Source organism: Procambarus clarkii, chromosome 80 (assembly GCF_040958095.1).
Source record: "Procambarus clarkii isolate CNS0578487 chromosome 80, FALCON_Pclarkii_2.0, whole genome shotgun sequence".
Classification (NCBI taxonomy): Eukaryota; Metazoa; Arthropoda; class Malacostraca; order Decapoda; family Cambaridae; genus Procambarus; species Procambarus clarkii.
The window spans coordinates 6576923-6603433 of record NC_091229.1 but is presented as its reverse complement, the minus strand read 5'-3'; the positions used below and the strand labels follow the sequence as shown (position 1 = coordinate 6603433).

The 26511-nt window shown below is 45.1% G+C and overlaps 1 protein-coding gene across 1 annotated transcript in view; it reads left to right on the top strand.

The window, feature by feature from the left end:
- LOC138357815 (filaggrin-like) overlaps positions 1-26511 on the top strand; it is a 106224-nt gene that overhangs the window by 23086 nt on the left and 56627 nt on the right. Inside the window, exons 3-29 of the mRNA XM_069314992.1 lie at positions 7404-7691; positions 7938-8283; positions 8584-8798; positions 9119-9334; positions 9958-10383; positions 11039-11648; positions 12362-12699; positions 13323-13714; positions 13875-14133; positions 14380-14725; positions 15051-15265; positions 15586-15801; positions 16426-16731; positions 17165-17588; positions 17840-18150; positions 18349-18558; positions 19190-19463; positions 20147-20401; positions 20605-20859; positions 21127-21606; positions 21858-22192; positions 22367-22576; positions 23112-23385; positions 24069-24323; positions 24527-24909; positions 25565-25910; positions 26211-26425. Of these exons, the coding sequence (XP_069171093.1) occupies positions 7404-7691; positions 7938-8283; positions 8584-8798; positions 9119-9334; positions 9958-10383; positions 11039-11648; positions 12362-12699; positions 13323-13714; positions 13875-14133; positions 14380-14725; positions 15051-15265; positions 15586-15801; positions 16426-16731; positions 17165-17588; positions 17840-18150; positions 18349-18558; positions 19190-19463; positions 20147-20401; positions 20605-20859; positions 21127-21606; positions 21858-22192; positions 22367-22576; positions 23112-23385; positions 24069-24323; positions 24527-24909; positions 25565-25910; positions 26211-26425 (8400 nt within the window). The remainder of the gene's footprint in view (positions 1-7403; positions 7692-7937; positions 8284-8583; positions 8799-9118; positions 9335-9957; positions 10384-11038; positions 11649-12361; positions 12700-13322; positions 13715-13874; positions 14134-14379; positions 14726-15050; positions 15266-15585; positions 15802-16425; positions 16732-17164; positions 17589-17839; positions 18151-18348; positions 18559-19189; positions 19464-20146; positions 20402-20604; positions 20860-21126; positions 21607-21857; positions 22193-22366; positions 22577-23111; positions 23386-24068; positions 24324-24526; positions 24910-25564; positions 25911-26210; positions 26426-26511) is intronic.

Below are 26511 nucleotides of genomic sequence, written 5' to 3'. Positions count from 1 at the left end.
GCCACTGTCTCACTCTGAGACCTGGGAGCCACTGTCTCACTCTGGGACCTGGGAGCCACTGAAGCCACTCTGTCTTACTCTGGGACCTGGGAGCCACTGAAGCCACACTGTCTCACTCAGGGACCTGGGAGCCACTGAAACCACTCTGTCTCAGTCTGGGATCTGGGAGCCACTGAACCCACTCTGTCTCTCTCTCTGGGACCTGGGAGCCACTGAGGCCAACCTAACATAGGCCGCAGGTTTTATACCTGCGGTCGCTCGCGCTGACGAGGAACGGCAATTTACGCGTCCTTTTTATTGTTTATCTCTTCAACGTAAATGTAGATAATTGATAGTTACTTCGGCTAAAAAATATATAATTATTACTCTGCTCATAACTTAATTATTCTTCCTTATTCTTAAATAAATTATTATTATTAATTAAATACTTCATTTCGTTTATAATTAGATGGTAACTTGCTACTTAAGCATATTAAACAGATATTCGTTCGTTTTTAAGCGCATGAAAAGATAATTGCTATTCAATTTAGTATATAAATATTACCTTTTTGATAATCTAGGAAAATTCAGATGAACACAGTCATCTTTTTTCCTGTCATATTTAATAAAATTTTCATAGAACTCGATCAGGTTTGTCACCTAACATACCATGCAGTTACTTTGCGATAATGTCGGGGCTTAGCGTCCCCGCATCCCGGTCCTCCACCAGGCCACCTGGATGCTGGACTGATCAATCAGACTGTTGGACGTGATTTCTCGCAACCTGACGAATGAATCACAGCCTGGTTGATCAAGTATCCTTTGGAGGTATTCATGAAGTTCTCTCTTGAACTCTGTGAGGCGTCGGCCAGTTATGCCCCTTATGTGTAGTGGAAGCGTGTTGAACAGTCTCGGGCCTCTGATGTTCAAAGAGTTCAGAGTACCTATTGCACCTCAGCTTTTCAACGGGGGGTATCCTGCACATCCTGCAATACGTTCTGGTCTCATGTGGTGTTATTTGTGTGCAGGATTGGGACCAGCCCTTCTGATATTTTCCACGTGTAAATTATTATATCTCTCTCTCCCGTCTAGGCTAAAGAGAATACAGATTTTGGCATGTTAGTCGGTTATCTTGAGGTTATCTTGAGATGATTTCGGGGCTTTTTAGTGTCCCCGCGGCCCCGTCCTCGACCAGGCCTCCACCCCCAGGAAGCAGCCCGTGACAGCTGACTAACTCCCAAGTACCTATTTACTGCTTGGTAACAGGGGCATTCAGGGTGAAAGAAACTTTGCCCATTTGTTTCTGCCTCGTGCGGGAATCGAACCCGCGCCACAGAATTACGAGTCCTGCGCGCTATCCACCAGGCTACGAGGCCCCAATAGTTTAGATATTTTACTGAGGGGATTCAAGCAGTAAAGGATCTCTGCACGTTCTCTAGGTCAGCAATTTCTCCAGCTTTGAAAGGTGCTGTCATTGTGCAGCAGTATTCCACTCTAGAGAACACAGGCGTCTTGAAAAGTATGATCATTGGTTTAGCATTTCAAATTTGAAAGGTTCTTGTTTTCCAACCTGTCATTTTTCTTGCAGTTGTGACGCCCGCTCTTTGTCACCTGGTCGTAGAATTCTATCAAGCCTGTAAGGCAAGATTTACCCTCCCTGAACCAATTATGGCGATTTGTCACAAAGTCCCTTCTCTCCAGATGAGTTCCCAAGTTTTTTCTCACGATCTTCTCCATCACCTTGCATGGTATACAAGTCAAGGACACTGGCCTGTAGTTCAGTGCCTCCTGCCTGTCGCCCTTTTTGTATATTGGGACCACATTCGCCGTCTTCCATATTTCTGGTAGGTCTCCCGTCTCTAGTGACTTACTATACACTATGGAGAGTCGCAAGCAAAGTGCCTCTGCACACTCTTTCTGTACCCATGGTGAGATCCCGTCTGGACCAACAGCCTTTCTAACATCCAGATCCAGCAGGTGTCTCTTGACCTCCTCTCTCGTAATTTCGAATTCTTCCAAGGCCGCCTGGTTTACTTCTCTTTCTCTTAGCACAGTGACCTCACCTTGTTCTGTTGTGAAGAACTCTTGGAACTTCTTGTTGAGTTCATCATACACCTCTTTGTCATTCTCTGTATACGTGTCCTCGCCTGTTCTAAATTTCACTACCTGTTCTTTCACTGTGGTTTTCCTTCTGATGTGACTGTAGAGTAGCTTTGGTTTGGTCTTGACTTTGTTTGCCATATCATTTTCATAACTTTTCTCTGCTTCTCTTCTCACCCTGACATACTCATTCCTGGTTCTCTGGTATCTCTCTCTGCTTTCTGGTGTTCTGTTATTCCGAAAGCTCCTCCACGCCCTTTTGTTCAGTTTCTTTGCTTCCATACATGCCCTATTATACCATGGATTCTTCTTTTGCTTCTCGGATTTTTCCTTTTGAGCCGGGATGTATCTGCTTACTGCCTCCTGACACTTTTGGGTGACATAGTTCATCATATCTTGTACAGACTTAGCTCTGATGTCTGTGTCCCAAGGTATTTCCCTTAGGAAGCTTCTCATCTCCTCATAATTTCCCTTTCGGTATGCCAGCCTTTTGTTTCCTAGTTCTTTTTCGGGGGGAGGGGGGATAATTCCTAGCTCTACCAGGTACTCAAAGTTCAATACACTGTGATCACTCATTCCCAAAAGTGCTTCCATCTTGACTTCCCTTATATCCCACTCATTTAGGGTAAATATCAGATCAAGCATTGCTGGTTCATCTTCTCCTCTCATTCTTGTTGGATCCTTGATGTGCTGGCTTAGAAAGTTTCTTGTTGCCACGTCCAGCAGCTTAGCTCTCCATGTTGCTGGTCCTTCATGCGGGTCTCTGTTCTTCCAATCTATCTTCCCATGGTTGAAGTCTCCCATAATTAGTAGTCCAGATCCATTCCTGCTAGCAACAGAAGCTGCTCTCTCTATTATGTTAATGGTGGCCATATTGTTTCTATAATATTCCTGTCTGGGTCTTCTGTCATTTGGTGACAGAATGACTACGACTATAATTTTTTGCTCTCCAGTTGTTATTGTTTCTATTATGTAGTCACTGAACCTTCACATCCCTGAACAACCAACTCCTCAAAATCCCAGCCTTTTCTTACCAGCAGGGCTGTGTGTGTGTGTGTTAGTGTGTGTGTGTGTGTGTGTGTGTGTGTGTGTGTGTGTGTTTACTAGTTGTTTACTAGTTGTGTTTTGCGGGGGTTGAGCTTTGCTCTTTCGGCCCGCCTCTCAACTGTCAATCAACTGTTTACTAACTACTTTTTTTTTTTTTTTTTTTTTTTTTTCACACACACACACACACCCTAGGAAGCAGCCCGTGACAACTGACTAACTCCCAGGTACCTATTTACTGCTAGGTAACAGGGGCACTTAGGGTGAAAGAAACTTTGCCCATTTGTTTCTGCCTCGTGCGGGAATCGAACCCGCGCCACAGAATTACAAATCCTGCGCGCTATCCACCAGGCTACGAGGCCCCCCCTGTGTGTGTGTGTGTGTGTGTGTGTGTGTGTGTGTGTGTGTGTTTGTGCATGCCTTTGCGTACCTGGTACCATAACCACTCGACCCCACCATGACAGTGCAAAAGTCGTTGGTAGCCGAGGCAATATCCACAACGACCCGACAGCACTTGGCGGTGAGCTTGGGCATAGATATTTCATCGAATAACCTCACTTTGTGTTACCATGTGAGCAACACAAGTGCGAACAAGCTTGAATGGTTCCTGTTCTGCTATGAACCTTGGCATACCAGGTACGCCAAGGTGCATAGTGCTCCTGGCCGTCTGGGTTCGAATTCTTCTGGGGTGTGGAGTTTTCAGTTGGATATTGGCTTGGGGACCATTCAAGCATGTTCATATTTGTGTTGTTCACATGGCCCCACAAAGTGAGATGATTCGATGAAATATCTATGCCCAAGCTAGGGGGCCTCGTAGCCTGGTGGATAGTGCGGAGGACTCGTAATTCTGTGGCGCGGGTTCGATTCCCGCACGAGGCAGAAACAAATGGGCAAAGTTTCTTTCACCCTGGATGCCCTTGTTACCTAGCAGTAAATAGGTACCTGGGAGTTAGTCAGCTGTCACGGGCTGCTTCCTGGGGGTGGAGGCCTGGTCTAGGACCGGGCCGCGGGGACACTAAAGCCCCGAAATCATCTCAAGATAAGCTTACCGCCAAGTGCTGTTAGGTCGTTGGGGATATATCCTCAGCTACCATTGACTTTTGTACTGTGGACTGAAGATTTCCTCCTAGACCAGCAATAACACTAGAGTAGTCATCATGTGGGTTATGCAGTAAATGTTGACTCCAGGTCACTGCGTCCAGTACTCCAGCCCTAAACCCCAACATGTTGAAACCGGTAGAACCCTCTCCTACGTCCCCAATGTAGATCTACAGGGGAATTACACTGTACCAACTGCAACAGTCTAATTTATTAATAATATAACATAGGAAATTATACCTAAGGAAATGAGAGAGGCTTTCTGGGATTTTCAGTAAATTATGCCTCTTATCTCTGTTGAAATTCTAATGTTAGGAGCTCACAACAAAAGAAATAATTTTTAGATACAACCGGGACGCGTCCTTGGAGAATGCAACAGCTCGATATGTAGCAATTCGTTTAACTGCACGATTCTGCTGTACAATTTGCACCTCTGAGTGAGACAATTCTGCGGTTATAAGCACAAATATGGCGTCAATCTGGAGAGCACAGTGATGCATATGTCTCTCGTACCAGGAGCTCAGGAACTCCGCCCCATGGCGGGGCGCTCCTCCCCCTCTCATCAGCTGGTAGTCACGGCACACATTTTCGGTGCAAATTCAAACCTTGTCCTTTCCTGACATTCTCACTCCCTAAGATTCTAACTCCCCAACACTCTCTCTCACTAATATTTACACTCGCTAACATTATACCGGGGGTCGGAAAATGAATGATGAAAAGAAAAGAATAATAAAGTAATGGGTGGATGTTTGGGGCGAGGGAGGAAGAGAAAGGGTGAGGGAGGTATGAGGAAGGAGTATGGGAGTAGCGAGGAGTGGTCAGGTAGAGAGGTAGGAGGGAGGAGAAAGGAAGGAGTGGTCAGGGGAAAGGGAAAGTTAGAGAGGAAGAGAATAGGAACACTGAGGGAAGTAGAAGGTACATAGTTAGAAGTAGTAGTTGCAGAAAGTAGCTGCCACCATCCATTCTAAACTTAGTACAAATTAGACAAGGAATGGAACTTGTTTGTACTTTAAGCTGTTATTAACTGTTAGGAATGTATCAAAGGCATCTGCTGTAAGCATATACCCATAATCTTTAAACCGGTAAGATCAGCAACCTTTCCCTGTCTCCCAGTCCTCCCCACCATTCCCCCTCCCTCGTTCCCTCGCCCTCCCAACAATTCCTCACTCCCCCATCCCCGCGTCCTCTCGACCAGTTCCCACTCCCCTGTCCCCTCGTCCTCCCCACCATCCCCTACTCATCTGTCCCCTTGTCCCCCCTTCCCCACCATTCACCATTCCCCTGTCCCCTCGTCCCCATCAGCCCCAACTCCCTATTCACTCATCCTCCCCATCATTACCCCCTTCACTATCCCCTCGTCCTCACTACCATTCCCCATGAATTAAGAAAAAAGTTAAAAAAAAAACGAAATGAAAAACAATGAAAAAATAAAAAATAAACTATTCTCACAAAATGAACGGTATGGTAAACAACACAGCTCAATTGTAATGCAATGTCACACAAAATTAAATCAAAAGGAAAATAAATAGAAATCTATGAAAATTTAATTATCAATGAAACCCAAAACATTGAAATGGATTCGTAACATATTTAGTATAGCATGTGTTGCTCTTATGTGCAACAGATGGCGCTGTTTTTTTTAAACATGTTTTTACCTGTCACAGGTGTGGCATCTGTACCTATACTCACGAAATGAATGGTGTGGTAAACAATACAGCTCAATTCCAACACAATGTCACACATAATAATAAAATCCAAATGAAAATAAATTGAAATCTTTGAAAATTCAATTTCATTGAAATTCATTGCAATCAGAAACATTGACATGGAAACGCAACATATTTTGTATAGAATGTGTGTTGCTATTATGTGCAGCAGATGAACCTGTTTAAAAAAAAAAACATGCTTTTACCTGTCACAGGTGTGTCATCTATATAGTATGTATATAAAAACACGCGTGTATTCGAATTGAACGTTGTGTCAAAATTTTAACGCAATCAGTGAAGAACTTTCGGAGATTATAGAGTGTGTTGTTCTTACATCCAAGAGATGGCACTGTTTTTCAAAAAAACGTGTTTTTTCCTGTCACAGGTGAAGCATGTGTATAGTAGGTATATTAAAACATGCGCCTATACGAATGCAACGTAGTCATAAAATTTCAAAGCAATTGGTGAAGATTGCTTTGAAATCAGTTTTGGCGAAGAAAGAGGTTTCGAAGATTCCCTCACATGAAAAACAAATAAAAAACACAGTTTAAAAAAAAAACATGTTTTTTCCCTGTCACAGATGTAACATTCATATGGAATTTATATAAAAACCCGCTTGGATGCAAGTGGAACTTTGTGTGAAAATTTCAAAGCAATCGGTGAAGAACTTTCAGAGATTAACGATTTTGAACAAACGAACATTTACATTTTTATTTATATAGATGATAAGTATCATAATTCAAGCAATTTAACTTAATGTTAATGTTGTCAAGATTAATATACAATGTGATTCACCCACAAGAATTCGAGAATATAGCAACTGACTGCCCCTGAAATCACATAAAATGTTAAGTTTGGAAAACAAGAAATAAGTCACCTTAACGTTCACTCACCAAGGGTCTAAGCCTAATTTGAATAGAGAAGAGGGAGGAAGGGGTTGACAGGCAGAGTCCCCACCCAGCCTGCCAGCCTTGACTGGCTGCTGTTCAATCGTCCAGCCTCTCTGTCTATTCTGTTCTGTTCTCTGCTGTTACTGGGGGTATCCTCTCCAGTGTACAGTTCTCTGGGTATTTATTGCAAACCTTGGAGCTAAACACCGCCCACATGTAAGAGGATGAGGAGTAACCAAGAGGAACACAGCACACAAAACCAAGAGGAACACAGCATAGATAAACAAGAGGAACACAGAGCAGATAACTAAGAGGAACACAGCATAGATAAACAAGAGGAACACAGAGCAGATAACCAAGAGGAACACAGCACACATAACTAAGAGAAACACAGCATTGATAACCAAGAGGAACACAGCGCAGATAACCAAGAGGAACACAGCACAGATAATCAAGAGGAACACAGCACGGATAACCAAGAGGAACACAGCACGGATAACAAAGAAGAACACAGCACAGATAACCAAGAGGAACGCAGCACATATAACCAAGAGGAACACAGCACAGATAACCAAGTGAAACACAGCACGGATAACCAAGAAGAACACAGCACAGATAACCAAGAGGAACACAGCACAGATAACCAAGAGGAACACAACACAGATTACCAAGAGTAACACAGCACAGATTACGAAGTGGAACACAGCACAGATAACCCAAAAGGAACACAGCACGGATAACAAAGAAGAACACAGCACAGATAACGAAGAGGAACACAGCACAGACAATCAAGAGGAACAAAGCACAGATAATCAAGAGGAACACAGCACGGATAACCAAGGGGAACACAGCACGGATAACCAAGAGGAACACAGCACAGATAACCAAGAGGAACACAGCACAGATAATCAAGAGGAACACAGCACGGATAACCAAGAGGAACACAGCACGGATAACAAAGAAGAACACAGCACAGATAACCGAGAGGAACGCAGCACAGATAACCAAGAGGAACACAGCATAGATAACCAAAACGAACACAGCACAGATAACCAAGAGGAACACAGCACAGATAACCAAAAGGAACACAGCACGGATAACCAAGAGGAACGCAGCACAGATAACCAAGAGGAACACAGCCCAGATAAACAAGAGGAACACAGCACGGATAACCAAGAGGAACACAACACAGATAACCAAGGAGAACACAGCACAGATAACCAAGAGGAACACAGCACAGATAACCAAGAAGAACGCAGTACATATAACCAAGAAGAACACAGCACCGATAACCAAGAGGAACGCAGCAGAGACAACCAAGAGGAGCACAGCACAGATAGCCAAGAGGAACACAGCACAGATAACCAAGAGGAACACAGCACAGATAACCAAGAGGAACACAGCACAGATAACCAAGAGGAACACAGCACGGATAACCAAGAGAAATCCAACACAGATTACCAAGAGTAACACAGCACAGATTACCAAGTGGAACACAGCACAGATAACACAAGAGGAACACAGCTCGGATAACAAACAAGAACACAGCACAGATAACCCAAGAGGAACACAGCACGGATAACAAACAAGAACACAGCACAGATAACCCAAGAGGAACACAGTACGGATAACAAACAAGAACACAGCACAGATAACCAAGAGGAACACAGCACAGATAACCATGAGGAACACAGCACAGATAACCAAAAGGAACACAGCACAGATAACCAAGAGGAACACAGCACAGATAACCAAGAGGAACACAGCACAGATAACCAAGAGGAACACAGCACAGATAACCAAGAGGAACACAGCACGGGTAATCAAGAGGAACAAAGCACAGATAACCAAGAGGAACACAGCACGGATACCCAAGAGGAGCACAGCACGGGTAACCAAGAGGAACGCAGCACAGATAACCAAGAGGAACACAGCACAGATAACCAAGAGGAACACATCACAGATAACCAAGAGGAACACAGCACAGATTACTAAGAGGAACACAGCACGGATAACCAAGAGAAACACAACACCGATAACCAAGAGGAACGCAGCACAGATAACCAAGAGGAGCACAGCACGGATAACCAAGTGGAACACAGCACAGATAACCAAGAGGAACACAACACAGATAACAAAGAAGAACACAGCACAGATAACCAAGAGGAACACAGCACAGATATAACCAAGCGGAACACAGCACAGATAAACAAGAGGAACACAGCACGGATAACCAAGAGGAACACAGCACAGATAACCATGAGGAACACAGCACAGATAACCAAGAGGAACACAGCACAGATAACCAAGAGGAACACAGCACAGATAACCAAGAGGAACGCAGCACATATAACCAAGAGGAACACAGCACCGATAACCAAGAAGAACGCAGCACAGATAACCAAGAGGAGCATAGCACGGACAACCAAGAGGAAAACAGCAGAGATAACCAAGAGGAACGCAGCACATATAACCCAGAGGAACACAGCATGGATAACCAAGAGGAACACAGCACAGGTAACCAAGAGGAACACAGCAGAAATAACCAAGAGGAACACAGCACAGATAACCAAGAGGAACACAGCACAGATAACCAAGAGGAACACAGCACGGATAACCAAGAGGGACACAGCACATATAACCAAGAGGAACACAGCACATATAACCAAGAGGAACACAGCACAGATAACCAAGAGGAACACAGCACGGATAACCAAGAAAACACAACACATATAACCAAGAGGAACACAGCACATATAGCCAAGAGGAACACAGCACAGATAACCAAGTGGAACACAGCACGGATAACCAAGAAGAACACAGCACAGATAACCAAGAGGAACACAGCACATATAACCAAGAGGAACACAGCACAGATAATCAAGAGGAACACAGCACGGTTAACCAAGGGGAACACAGCACGGATAACCAAGAGGAACACAGCACAGATAACCAAGAGGAACACAGCACAGATAATCAAGAGGAACACAGCACGGATAACCAAGAGGAACACAGCACGGATAATAAAGAAGAACACAGCACAGATAACCAAGAGGAACGCAGCACAGATAACCAAGAGGAACACAGCACAGATAACCAAAACGAACACAGCACAGATAACCAAGAGGAACACAGCACAGATAACCAAAAGGAACACAGCACGGATAACCAAGAGGAACGCAGCACAGATAACCAAGAGGAACACAGCCCAGATAAACAAGAGGAACTCAGCACGGATAACCAAGAGGAACACAACACAGATAACGAAGAAGAACACAGCACAGATAACCAAGAGGAACACAGCACAGATAACCAAGAGGAACGCAGTACATATAACCAAGAAGAACACAGCACCGATAACCAAGACGAACGCAGCAGAGACAACCAAGAGGAGCACAGCACAGATAACCAAGAGGAACACAGCACAGATAACCAAGAGGAACACAGCACAGATAACCAAGAGGAACACATCACAGATAACCAAGAGGAACACAGCACAGATTACCAAGAGGAGCACAGCACGGATAACCAAGTGGAACACAGCACAGATAACCAAGAGGAACACAGCACAGATAACAAAGAAGAACACAGCACAGATAACCAAGAGGAACACAGCACAGATAAACAAGAGGAACACAGCACGGATAACCAAGAGGAACACAGCACAGATAACCAAGAGGAACACAGCACAGATAATCAAGAGGAACACAGCACAGATAACCAAGAGGAACACAGCACGGATAACCAAGAGAAACACAACACAGATTACCAAGAGTAACACAGCACAGATTACCAAGTGGAACACAGCACAGATAACCCAAAAGGAACACAGCACGGATAACAAAGAAGAACACAGCACAGATAACGAAGAGGAACACAGCACAGACAATCAAGAGGAACACAGCACAGATAATCAAGAGGAACACAGCACGGATAACCAAGGGGAACACAGCACGGATAACCAAGAGGAACACAGCACAGATAACCAAGAGGAACACAGCACAGATAATCAAGAGGAACACAGCACGGATAACCAAGAGGAACACAGCAAGGATAACAAAGAAGAACACAGCACAGATAACCGAGAGGAACGCAGCACAGATAACCAAGAGGAACACAGCACAGATAACCAAAACGAACACAGCACAGATAACCTAGAGGAACACAGCACAGATAACCAAAAGGAACACAGCACGGATAACCAAGAGGAATGCAGCACAGATAACCAAGAGGAACACAGCCCAGATAAACAAGAGGAACACAGCACGGATAACCAAGAGGAACACAACACAGATAACCAAGGAGAACACAGCACAGATAACCAAGAGGAACACAGCACAGATAACCAAGAAGAACGCAGAACATATAACCAAGAAGAACACAGCACCGATAACCAAGAGGAACGCAGCAGAGACAACCAAGAGGAGCACAGCACAGATAACCAAAAGGAACACAGCACGGATAACCAAGAGGAACGCAGCACAGATAACCAAGAGGAACACAGCCCAGATAAACAAGAGGAACACAGCACGGATAACCAAGAGGAACACAACACAGATAACCAAGGAGAACACAGCACAGATAACCAAGAGGAACACAGCACAGATAACCAAGAAGAACGCAGTACATATAACCAAGAAGAACACAGCACCGATAACCAAGAGGAACGCAGCAGAGACAACCAAGAGGAGCACAGCACAGATAGCCAAGAGGAACACAGCACAGATAACCAAGAGGAACACAGCACAGATAACCAAGAGGAACACAGCACAGATAACCAAGAGGAACACAGCACGGATAACCAAGAGAAACCCAACACAGATTACCAAGAGTAACACAGCACAGATTACCAAGTGGAACACAGCACAGATAACACAAGAGGAACACAGCTCGGATAACAAACAAGAACACAGCACAGATAACCCAAGAGGAACACAGCACGGATAACAAACAAGAACACAGCACAGATAACCCAAGAGGAACACAGTACGGATAACAAACAAGAACACAGCACAGATAACCAAGAGGAACACAGCACAGATAACCATGAGGAACACAGCACAGATAACCAAAAGGAACACAGCACAGATAACCAAGAGGAACACAGCACAGATAACCAAGAGGAACACAGCACAGATAACCAAGAGGAACACAGCACAGATAACCAAGAGGAACACAGCACGGGTAATCAAGAGGAACAAAGCACAGATAACCAAGAGGAACACAGCACGGATACCCAAGAGGAGCACAGCACGGGTAACCAAGAGGAACGCAGCACAGATAACCAAGAGGAACACAGCACAGATAACCAAGAGGAACACATCACAGATAACCAAGAGGAACACAGCACAGATTACTAAGAGGAACACAGCACGGATAACCAAGAGAAACACAACACCGATAACCAAGAGGAACGCAGCACAGATAACCAAGAGGAGCACAGCACGGATAACCAAGTGGAACACAGCACAGATAACCAAGAGGAACACAACACAGATAGCAAAGAAGAACACAGCACAGATAACCAAGAGGAACACAGCACAGATATAACCAAGCGGAACACAGCACAGATAAACAAGAGGAACACAGCACGGATAACCAAGAGGAACACAGCACAGATAACCATGAGGAACACAGCACAGATAACCAAGAGGAACACAGCACAGATAACCAAGAGGAACACAGCACAAATAACCAAGAAGAACGCAGCACATATAACCAAGAGGAACACAGCACCGATAACCAAGAAGAACGCAGCACAGATAACCAAGAGGAGCATAGCACGGACAACAAAGAGGAAAACAGCAGAGATAACCAAGAGGAACGCAGCACATATAACCCAGAGGAACACAGCACGGATAACCAAGAGGAACACAGCACAGGTAACCAAGAGGAACACAGCAGAAATAACCAAGAGGAAAACAGCACAGATAACCAAGAGGAACACAGCACAGATAACCAAGAGGAACACAGCACGGATAACCAAGAGGGACACAGCACATATAACCAAGAGGAACACAGCACATATAACCAAGAGGAACACAGCACAGATAACCAAGAGGAACACAGCACGGATAACCAAGAAAACACAACACATATAACCAAGAGGAACACAGCACATATAACCAAGAGGAACACAGCACAGATAACCAAGTGGAACACAGCACGGATAACCAAGAAGAACACAGCACAGATAACCAAGAGGAACACAGCACAGATAACCAAGAGGAACACAGCACAGATAATCAAGAGGAACACAGCACGGTTAACCAAGGGGAACACAGCACGGATAACCAAGAGGAACACAGCACAGATAACCAAGAGGAACACAGCACAGATAATCAAGAGGAACACAGCACGGATAACCAAGAGGAACACAGCACGGATAACAAAGAAGAACACAGCACAGATAACCAAGAGGAACGCAGCACAGATAACCAAGAGGAACACAGCACAGATAACCAAAACGAACACAGCACAGATAACCAAGAGGAACACAGCACAGATAACCAAAAGGAACACAGCACGGATAACCAAGAGGAACGCAGCACAGATAACCAAGAGGAACACAGCCCAGATAAACAAGAGGAACTCAGCACGGATAACCAAGAGGAACACAACACAGATAACGAAGAAGAACACAGCACAGATAACCAAGAGGAACACAGCACAGATAACCAAGAGGAACGCAGTACATATAACCAAGAAGAACACAGCACCGATAACCAAGACGAACGCAGCAGAGACAACCAAGAGGAGCACAGCACAGATAACCAAGAGGAACACAGCACAGATAACCAAGAGGAACACAGCACAGATAACCAAGAGGAACACATCACAGATAACCAAGAGGAACACAGCACAGATTACCAAGAGGAGCACAGCACGGATAACCAAGTGGAACACAGCACAGATAACCAAGAGGAACACAGCACAGATAACAAAGAAGAACACAGCACAGATAACCAAGAGGAACACAGCACAGATAAACAAGAGGAACACAGCACGGATAACCAAGAGGAACACAGCACAGATAACCAAGAGGAACACAGCACAGATAATCAAGAGGAACACAGCACAGATAACCAAGAGGAACACAGCACGGATAACCAAGAGAAACACAACACAGATTACCAAGAGTAACACAGCACAGATTACCAAGTGGAACACAGCACAGATAACCCAAAAGGAACACAGCACGGATAACAAAGAAGAACACAGCACAGATAACGAAGAGGAATACAGCACAGACAATCAAGAGGAACACAGCACAGATAATCAAGAGGAACACAGCACGGATAACCAAGGGGAACACAGCACGGATAACCAAGAGGAACACAGCACAGATAACCAAGAGGAACACAGCACGGATAACCAAGAGGAACACAGCACGGATAACAAAGAAGAACACAGCACAGATAACCGAGAGGAACGCAGCACAGATAACCAAGAGGAACACAGCACAGATAACCAAAACGAACACAGCACAGATAACCAAGAGGAACACAGCACAGATAACCAAAAGGAACACAGCACGGATAACCAAGAGGAATGCAGCACAGATAACCAAGAGGAACACAGCCCAGATAAACAAGAGGAACACAGCACGGATAACCAAGAGGAACACAACACAGATAACCAAGGAGAACACAGCACAGATAACCAAGAGGAACACAGCACAGATAACCAAGAAGAACGCAGTACATATAACCAAGAAGAACACAGCACCGATAACCAAGAGGAACGCAGCAGAGACAACCAAGAGGAGCACAGCACAGATAGCCAAGAGGAACACAGCACAGATAACCAAGAGGAACACAGCACAGATAACCAAGAGGAACACAGCACAGATAACCAAGAGGAACACAGCACGGATAACCAAGAGAAACCCAACACAGATTACCAAGAGTAACACAGCACAGATTACCAAGTGGAACACAGCACATATAACACAAGAGGAACACAGCACATATAACACAAGAGGAACACAGCTCGGATAACAAACAAGAGCACAGCACAGATAACCCAAGAGGAACACAGCACGGATAACAAACAAGAACACAGCACAGATAACCCAAGAGGAACACAGTACGGATAACAAACAAGAACACAGCACAGATAACCAAGAGGAACACAGCACAGATAACCATGAGGAACACAGCACAGATAACCAAAAGGAACACAGCACAGATAACCAAGAGGAACACAGCACAGATAACCAAGAGGAACACAGCACAGATAACCAAGAGGAACACAGCACAGATAACCAAGAGGAACACAGCACGGGTAATCAAGAGGAACAAAGCACAGATAACCAAGAGGAACACAGCACGGATACCCAAGAGGAGAACAGCACGGGTAACCAAGAGGAACGCAGCACAGATAACCAAGAGGAACACAGCACAGATAACCAAGAGGAACACATCACAGATAACCAAGAGGAACACAGCACAGATTACTAAGAGGAACACAGCACGGATAACCAAGAGAAACACAACACCGATAACCAAGAGGAACGCAGCACAGATAACCAAGAGGAGCACAGCACGGATAACCAAGTGGAGCACAGCACAGATAACCAAGAGGAACAAAACACAGATAACAAAGAAGAACACAGCACAGATAACCAAGAGGAACACAGCACAGATATAACCAAGCGGAACACAGCACAGATAAACAAGAGGAACACAGCACGGATAACCAAGAGGAACACAGCACAGATAACCATGAGGAACACAGCACAGATAACCAAGAGGAACACAGCACAGATAACCAAGAGGAACACAGCACAGATAACCAAGAGGAACGCAGCACATATAACCAAGAGGAACACAGCACCGATAACCAAGAAGAACGCAGCACAGATAACCAAGAGGAGCATAGCACGGACAACCAAGAGGAAAACAGCAGAGATAACCAAGAGGAACGCAGCACATATAACCCAGAGGAACACAGCACGGATAACCAAGAGGAACACAGCACAGGTAACCAAGAGGAACACAGCAGAAATAACCAAGAGGAACACAGCACAGATAACCAAGAGGAACACAGCACAGATAACCAAGAGGAACACAGCACGGATAACCAAGAGGAACACAGCACATATAACCAAGAGGAACACAGCACATATAACCAAGAGGAACACAGCACAGATAACCAAGAGGAACACAGCACGGATAACCAAGAGGAACACAACACATATAACCAAGAGGAACACAGCACATATAACCAAGAGGAACACAGCACAGATAACCAAGTGGAACACAGCACGGATAACCAAGAAGAACACAGCACAGATAACCAAGAGGAACACAGCACAGATAACCAAGAGGAACACAGCACAGATAATCAAGAGGAACACAGCACGGTTAACCAAGGGGAACACAGCACAGATAACCAAGAGGAACACAGCACAGATAACCAAGAGGAACACAGCACAGATAATCAAGAGGAACACAGCACGGATAACCAAGAGGAACACAGCACGGATAACAAAGAAGAACACAGCACAGATAACCAAGAGGAACGCAGCACAGATAACCAAGAGGAACACAGCACAGATAACCAAAACGAACACAGCACAGATAACCAAGAGGAACACAGCACAGATAACCAAAAGGAACACAGCACGGATAACCAAGAGGAACGCAGCACAGATAACCAAGAGGAACACAGCCCAGATAAACAAGAGGAACTCAGCACGGATAACCAAGAGGAACACAACACAGACAACGAAGAAGAAGACAGCACAGATAACCAAGAGGAACACAGCACAGATAACCAAGAGGAACGCAGTACATATAACCAAGAAGAACACAGCACCGATAACCAAGAGGAACGCAGCAGAGACAACCAAGAGGAGCACAGCACAGATAACCAAGAGGAACACAGCACAGATAACCAAGAGGAACACAGCACAGATAACCAAAAGGAACACAGCACAGATAACCAAGAGGAACACAGCACGGATAACCAAGAGGAACACAGCACATATAACCAAGAGGAACACAGCACAGATAACCAAGAGGAACACAGCACAGATAACCAAGAGGAACACAGCACGGATAACCAAGAGGAACACAACACAGATAACCAAGTGGAACACAGCACGGATAAGTAAGAGGAACACAGCACATATAACCAAGTGGAACACAGCACAGATAACCAAGAGGAACGCAGCACAGATAACCAGGAGGAACACAGCACAGATAATCAAGAGGAACACAGCACGGATAACCAAGAGGAACACAGCACGGATAACAAAGAAGAACACAGCACAGATAACCAAGAGGAACGCAGCACAGATAACCAAGAGGAACACAGCACAGATAACCAAAACGAACACAGCACAGAAAACCAAGAGGAACACAGCACAGATAACCAAAAGGAACAACAGCACGGATAACCAAGAGGAACGCAGCACAGATAACCAAGAGGAACACAGCCCAGATAAACAAGAGGAACACAGCACGGATAACCAAGAGAAACACATCACAGATAACGAAGAAGAACACAGCACAGATAACCAAGAGGAACACAGCACAGATAACCAAGAGGAACGCAGTACATATAACCAAGAAGAACACAGCACCGATTACCAAGAGGAACGCAGCAGAGACAACCAAGAGGAGCACAGCACAGATAACCAAGAGGAACACAGCACAGATAACCAAGAGGAACACAGCACAGATAACCAAGAGGAACACAGCACAGATAACCAAGAGGAACACAGCACGGATAACCAAGAGAAACAAAACACAGATTACCAAGAGTAACACAGCACAGATTACCAAGTGGAACACAGCACAGATAACCCAAGAGGAACACAGCACGGATAACAAACAAGAACACAGCACAGATAACCCAAGAGGAACACAGCACGGATAACAAACAAGAACACAGCACAGAAAACCAAGAGGAACACAGCACAGATAAGCATGAGGAACACAGCACAGATAACTAAAAGGAACACAGCACAGATAACCAAGAGGAACACAGCAAAGATAACCAAGAGGAACACAGCACAGATAACCAAGAGGAACACAGCACAGATAACCAAGAGGAACACAGCACGGGTAATCAAGAGGAACAAAGCACGTATAACCAAGAGGAACACAGCACGGATACCCAAGAGGAGCACAGCACGGGTAACCAAGAGGAGCGCAGCACAGATAACCAAGAGGAACACAGCACAGATAACCAAGAGGAACACATCACAGATAACCAAGAGGAACACAGCACAGATTACCAAGAGGAACACAGCACGGATAACCAAGAGAAACACGTCACCGATAACCAAGAGGAACGCAGCACAGATAACCAAGAGGAGCAAAGCACGGATAACCAAGTGGAACACAGCACAGATAACCAAGAGGAACACAGCACAGATAACAAAGAAGAACACAGCACAGATAACCAAGAGGAACACAGCACAGATAAACAAGAGGAACACAGCACGGATAACCAAGAGGAACACAGCACAGATAACCAAGAGGAACACAGCACAGATAATCAAGAGGAACACAGCACAGATAACCAAGAGGAACACAGCACAGATAACCAAGAGGAACGCAGCACATATAACCAAGAGGAACACAGCACCGATAACCAAGAAGAACGCAGGACAGATAACCAAGAGGAACATAGCACGGACAACCAAGAGGAAAACAGCAGAGATAACCAAGAGGAACGCAGCACATATAACCAAGAGGAACACAGCACGGATAACCAAGAGGAACACAGCACAGGTAACCAAGAGGAACACAGCAGAAATAACCAAGAGGAACACAGCACAGATAACCAAGAGGAACACAGCACAGATAACCAAGAGGAACACAGCACGGATAACCAAGAGGAACACAGGACATATAACCAAGAGGAACACAGCACAGATAACCAAGAGGAACACAGCACAGATAACCAAGAGGAACACAGCACGGATAACCAAGAGGAACACAACACAGATAACCAAGTGGAACACAGCACGGATAAGTAAGAGGTACACAGCACATATAACCAAGTGGAACACAGCACAGATAACCAAGAGGAACTCAGCACAGATAACCAAGAGGAACACAGCACAGATAATCAAGAGGAACACAGCACGGATAACCAAGAGGAACACAGCACGGATAACAAAGAAGAACACAGCACAGATAACCAAGAGGAACGCAGCACAGATAACCAAGAGGAACACAGCACAGATAACCAAAACGAACACAGCACAGAAAACCAAGAGGAACACAGCACAGATAACCAAAAGGAACAACAGCACGGATAACCAAGAGGAACGCAGCACAGATAACCAAGAGGAACACAGCCCAGATAAACAAGAGGAACACAGCACGGATAACCAAGAGAAACACAACACAGATAACGAAGAAGAACACAGCACAGATAACCAAGAGGAACACAGCACAGATAACCAAGAGGAACGCAGTACATATAACGAAGAAGAACACAGCACCGATTACCAAGAGGAACGCAGCAGAGACAACCAAGAGGAGCACAGCACAGATAACCAAGAGGAACACAGCACAGATAACCAAGAGGAACACAGCACAGATAACCAAGAGGAACACAGCACAGATAACCAAGAGGAACACAGCACGGATAACCAAGAGAAACAAAACACAGATTACCAAGAGTAACACAGCACAGATTACCAAGTGGAACACAGCACAGATAACCCAAGAGGAACACTGCACGGATAACAAACAAGAACACAGCACAGATAACCCAAGAGGAACACAGCACGGATAACAAACAAGAACACAGCACAGATAACCAAGAGGAACACAGCACAGATAAGCATGAGGAACATAGCACAGATAACTAAAAGGAACACAGCATAGATAACCAAGAGGAACGCAGCACAGATAACCAAGAGGAACACAGCACAGATAACCAAAACGAACACAGCACAGATAACCAAGAGGAACACAGCACAGATAACCAAAAGGAACACAGCACGGATAACCAAGAGGAACGCAGCACAGATAACCAAGAGGAACACAGCCCAGATAAACAAGAGGAACTCAGCACGGATAACCAAGAGGAACACAGCACAGATAACCAAGAGGAACACAGCACAGATAACCAAAACGAACACAGCACAGATAACCAAGAGGAACACAGCACAGATAACCAAAAGGAACACAGCACGGATAACCAAGAGGAACACAGCACAGATAACCATAACGAACACAGCACAGATAACCAAGAGGAACACAGCACAGATAACCAAAAGGAACACAACACAGATAACGAAGAAGAACACAGCACAGATAACCAAGAGGAACACAACACAGATAACGAAGAAGAACACAGCACAGATAACCAAGAGGAACACAGCACAGATAACCAAGAGGAACGCAGCAGAGACAACCAAGAGGAGCACAGCACAGATAACCAAGAGGAACGCAGCAGAGACAACCAAGAGGAGCACAGCACAGATAACCAAGAGGAACACAGCATAGATAACCAAGAGGAACACAGCACAGATAACCAAGAGGAACACAGCACAGATAACCAAGAGGAACACAGCACGGATAACCAAGAGAAACACAACACAGATTACCAAGAGTAACACAGCACAGATTACCAAGTGGAACACAGCACAGATAACCCAAGAGGAACACAGCACGGATAACAAACAAGAACACAGCACAGATAACCCAAGAGTAACACAGCACGGATAACAAACAAGAACACAGCACAGATAACCAAGAGGAACACAGCACAGATAAGCATGAGGAACACAGCACAGATAACTAAAAGGAACACAGCACAGATAACCTAGAGGAACACAGCACAGATAACCAAGAGGAACGCAGCAGAGACAACCAAGAGGAGCACAGCACAGATAACCAAGAGGAACGCAGCAGAGACAACCAAGAGGAGCACAGCACAGATAACCAAGAGGAACACAGCATAGATAACCAAGAGGAACACAGCACAGATAACCAAGAGGAACACAGCACAGATAACCAAGAGGAACACAGCACGGATAACCAAGAGAAACACAACACAGATTACCAAGAGTAACACAGAACAGATTACCAAGTGGAACACAGCACAGATAACCCAAGAGGAACACAGCACGGATAACAAACAAGAACACAGCACAGATAACCCAAGAGGAACACAGCACGGATAACAAACAAGAACACAGCACAGATAACCAAGAGGAACACAGCACAGATAAGCATGAGGAACACAGCACAGATAATCAAGAGGAACACAGCACGGATAACCAAGAGGAACACAGCACGGATAACAAAGAAGAACACAGCACAGATAACCAAGAGGAACGCAGCACAGATAACCAAGAGGAACACAGCACAGATAACCAAAACGAACACAGCACAGAAAACCAAGAGGAACACAGCACAGATAACCAAAAGGAACAACAGCACGGATAACCAAGAGGAACGCAGCACAGATAACCAAGAGGAACACAGCCCAGATAAACAAGAGGAACACAGCACGGATAACCAAGAGAAACACATCACAGATAACGAAGAAGAACACAGCACAGATAAGCAAGAGGAACACAGCACAGATAACCAAGAGGAACGCAGTACATATAACCAAGAAGAACACAGCACCGATTACCAAGAGGAACGCAGCAGAGACAAGCAAGAGGAGCACAGCACAGATAACCAAGAGGAACACAGCACAGATAACCAAGAGGAACACAGCACAGATAACCAAGAGGAACACAGCACAGATAACCAAGAGGAACACAGCACGGATAACCAAGAGAAACAAAACACAGATTACCAAGAGTAACACAGCACAGATTACCAAGTGGAACACAGCACAGATAACCCAAGAGGAACACAGCACGGATAACAAACAAGAACACAGCACAGATAACCCAAGAGGAACACAGCACGGATAACAAACAAGAACACAGCACAGAAAACCAAGAGGAACACAGCACAGATAAGCATGAGGAACACAGCACAGATAACTAAAAGGAACACAGCACAGATAACCAAGAGGAACACAGCACAGATAACCAAGAGGAACACAGCACAGATAACCAAGAGGAACACAGCACAGATAACCAAGAGGAACACAGCACGGGTAATCAAGAGGAACAAAGCACGTATAACCAAGAGGAACACAGCACGGATACCCAAGAGGAGCACAGCACGGGTAACCAAGAGGAGCGCAGCAAAGATTACCAAGAGGAACACAGCACAGATAACCAAGAGGAACACATCACAGATAACCAAGAGGAACACAGCACAGATTACCAAGAGGAACACAGCACGGATAACCAAGAGAAACACAACACCGATAACCAAGAGGAACGCAGCACAGATAACCAAGAGGAGCACAGCACGGATAACCAAGTGGAACACAGCACAGATAACCAAGAGGAACACAGCACAGATAACAAAGAAGAACACAGCACAGATAACCAAGAGGAACACAGCACAGATAAACAAGAGGAACACAGCACGGATAACCAAGAGGAACACAGCACAGATAACCAAGAGGAACACAGCACAGATAATCAAGAGGAACACAGCACAGATAACCAAGAGGAACACAGCACAGATAACCAAGAGGAACGCAGCACATATAACCAAGAGGAACACAGCACCGATAACCAAGAAGAACGCAGGACAGATAACCAAGAGGAACATAGCACGGACAACCAAGAGGAAAACAGCAGAGATAACCAAGAGGAACGCAGCACATATAACCAAGAGGAACACAGCACGGATAACCAAGAGGAACACAGCACAGGTAACCAAGAGGAACACAGCAGAAATAACCAAGAGGAACACATCACAGATAACCAAGAGGAACACAGCACAGATAACCAAGAGGAACACAGCACGGATAACCAAGAGGAACACAGCACATATAACCAAGTGGAACACAACACGGATAAGTAAGAGGAACACAGCACATATAACCAAGTGGAACACAGCACAGATAACCAAGAGGAACGCAGCACAGATAACCAAGAGGAACACAGCACAGATAATCAAGAGGAACACAGCACGGATAACCAAGAGGAACACAGCACGGATAACAAAGAAGAACACAGCACAGATAACCAAGAGGAACGCAGCACAGATAACCAAGAGGAACACAGCACAGATAACCAAAACGAACACAGCACAGAAAACCAAGAGGAACACAGCACAGATAACCAAAAGGAACAACAGCACGGATAACCAAGAGGAACGCAGCACAGATAACCAAGAGGAACACAGCCCAGATAAACAAGAGGAACACAGCACGGATAACCAAGAGAAACACAACACAGATAACGAAGAAGAACACAGCACAGATAACCAAGAGGAACACAGCACAGATAACCAAGAGGAACGCAGTACATATAACCAAGAAGAACACAGCACCGATTACCAAGAGGAACGCAGCAGAGACAACCAAGAGGAGCACAGCACAGATAACCAAGAGGAACACAGCACAGATAACCAAGAGGAACACAGCACAGATAACCAAGAGGAACACAGCACAGATAACCAAGAGGAACACAGCACGGATAACCAAGAGAAACAAAACACAGATTACCAAGAGTAACACAGCACAGATTACCAAGTGGAACACAGCACAGATAACCCAAGAGGAACACTGCACGGATAACAAACAAGAACACAGCACAGATAACCCAAGAGGAACACAGCACGGATAACAAACAAGAACACAGCACAGATAACCAAGAGGAACACAGCACAGATAAGCATGAGGAACATAGCACAGATAACTAAAAGGAACACAGCATAGATAACCAAGAGGAACGCAGCACAGATAACCAAGAGGAACACAGCACAGATAACCAAAACGAACACAGCACAGATAACCAAGAGGAACACAGCACAGATAACCAAAAGGAACACAGCACGGATAACCAAGAGGAACGCAGCACAGATAACCAAGAGGAACACAGCCCAGATAAACAAGAGGAACTCAGCACGGATAACCAAGAGGAACACAGCACAGATAACCAAGAGGAACACAGCACAGATAACCAAAACGAACACAGCACAGATAACCAAGAGGAACACAGCACAGATAACCAAAAGGAACACAGCACGGATAACCAAGAGGAACACAGCACAGATAACCATAACGAACACAGCACAGATAAACAAGAGGAACACAGCACAGATAACCAAAAGGAACACAACACAGATAACGAAGAAGAACACAGCACAGATAACCAAGAGGAACACAACACAGATAACGAAGAAGAACACAGCACAGATAACCAAGAGGAACACAGCACAGATAACCAAGAGGAACGCAGCAGAGACAACCAAGAGGAGCACAGCACAGATAACCAAGAGGAACGCAGCAGAGACAACCAAGAGGAGCACAGCACAGATAACCAAGAGGAACACAGCATAGATAACCAAGAGGAACACAGCACAGATAACCAAGAGGAACACAGCACAGATAACCAAGAGGAACACAGCACGGATAACCAAGAGAAACACAACACAGATTACCAAGAGTAACACAGCACAGATTACCAAGTGGAACACAGCACAGATAACCCAAGAGGAACACAGCACGGATAACAAACAAGAACACAGCACAGATAACCCAAGAGGAACACAGCACGGATAACAAACAAGAACACAGCACAGATAACCAAGAGGAACACAGCACAGATAAGCATGAGGAACACATCACAGATAACTAAAAGGAACACAGCACAGATAACCTAGAGGAACACAGCACAGATAACCAAGAGGAACACAGCACAGATAACCAAGAGGAACACAGCACAGATAACCAAGAGGAACACAGCACGGGTAATCAAGAGGAACAAAGCACGTATAACCAAGAGGAACACAGCACGGATACCCAAGAGGAGCACAGCACGGGTAACCAAGAGGAGCGCAGCACAGATAACCAAGAGGAACACAGCACAGATAACCAAGAGGAACACATCACAGATAACCAAGAGGAACACAGCACAGATTACCAAGAGGAACACCGCACGGATAACCAAGAGAAACACAACACCGATAACCAAGAGGAACGCAGCACAGATAACCAAGAGGAGCACAGCACGGATAACCAAGTGGAACACAGCACAGATAACCAAGAGGAACACAGCACAGATAACAAAGAAGAACACAGCACAGATAACCAAGAGGAACACAGCACAGATAAACAAGAGGAACACAGCACGGATAACCAAGAGGAACACAGCACAGATAACCAAGAGGAACACAGCACAGATAATCAAGAGGAACACAGCACAGATAACCAAGAGGAACACAGCACGGATAACCAAGAGAAACACAACACAGATTACCAAGAGTAACACAGCACAGATTACCAAGTGGAACACAGCACAGATAACCCAAAAGGAACACAGCACGGATAACAAAGAAGAACACAGCACAGATAACGAAGAGGAACACAGCACAGACAATCAAGAGGAACACAGCACAGATAATCAAGAGGAACACAGCACGGATAACCAAGAGGAACACAGCACAGATAACCAAGAGGAACACAGCACAGATAATCAAGAGGAACACAGCACGGATAACCAAAAGGAACACAGCACGGATAACAAAGAAGAACACAGCACAGATAACCGAGAGGAACGCAGCACAGATAACCAAGAGGAACACAGCACAGATAACCAAAACGAACACAGCACAGATAACCAAGAGGAACACAGCACAGATAACCAAAAGGAACACAGCACGGATAACCAAGAGGAATGCAGCACAGATAACCAAGAGGAACACAGCCCAGATAAACAAGAGGAACACAGCACGGATAACCAAGAGGAACACAACACAGATAACCAAGGAGAACACAGCACAGATAACCAAGAGGAACACAGCACAGATAACCAAGAAGAACGCAGTACATATAACCAAGAAGAACACAGCACCGATAACCAAGAGGAACGCAGCAGAGACAACCAAGAGGAGCACAGCACAGATAGCCAAGAGGAACACAGCACAGATAACCAAGAGGAACACAGCACAGATAACCAAGAGGAACACAGCACAGATAACCAAGAGGAACACAGCACGGATAACCAAGAGAAACCCAACACAGATTACCAAGAGTAACACAGCACAGATTACCAAGTGGAACACAGCACATATAACACAAGAGGAACACAGCTCGGATAACAAACAAGAGCACAGCACAGATAACCCAAGAGGAACACAGCACGGATAACAAACAAGAACACAGCACAGATAACCCAAGAGGAACACAGTACGGATAACAAACAAGAACACAGCACAGATAACCAAGAGGAACACAGCACAGATAACCATGAGGAACACAGCACAGATAACCAAAAGGAACACAGCACAGATAACCAAGAGGAACACAGCACAGATAACCAAGAGGAACACAGCACAGATAACCAAGAGGAACACAGCACAGATAACCAAGAGGAACACAGCACGGGTAATCAAGAGGAACAAAGCACAGATAACCAAGAGGAACACAGCACGGATACCCAAGAGGAGAACAGCACGGGTAACCAAGAGGAACGCAGCACAGATAACCAAGAGGAACACAGCACAGATAACCAAGAGGAACACATCACAGATAACCAAGAGGAACACAGCACAGATTACTAAGAGGAACACAGCACGGATAACCAAGAGAAACACAACACCGATAACCAAGAGGAACGCAGCACAGATAACCAA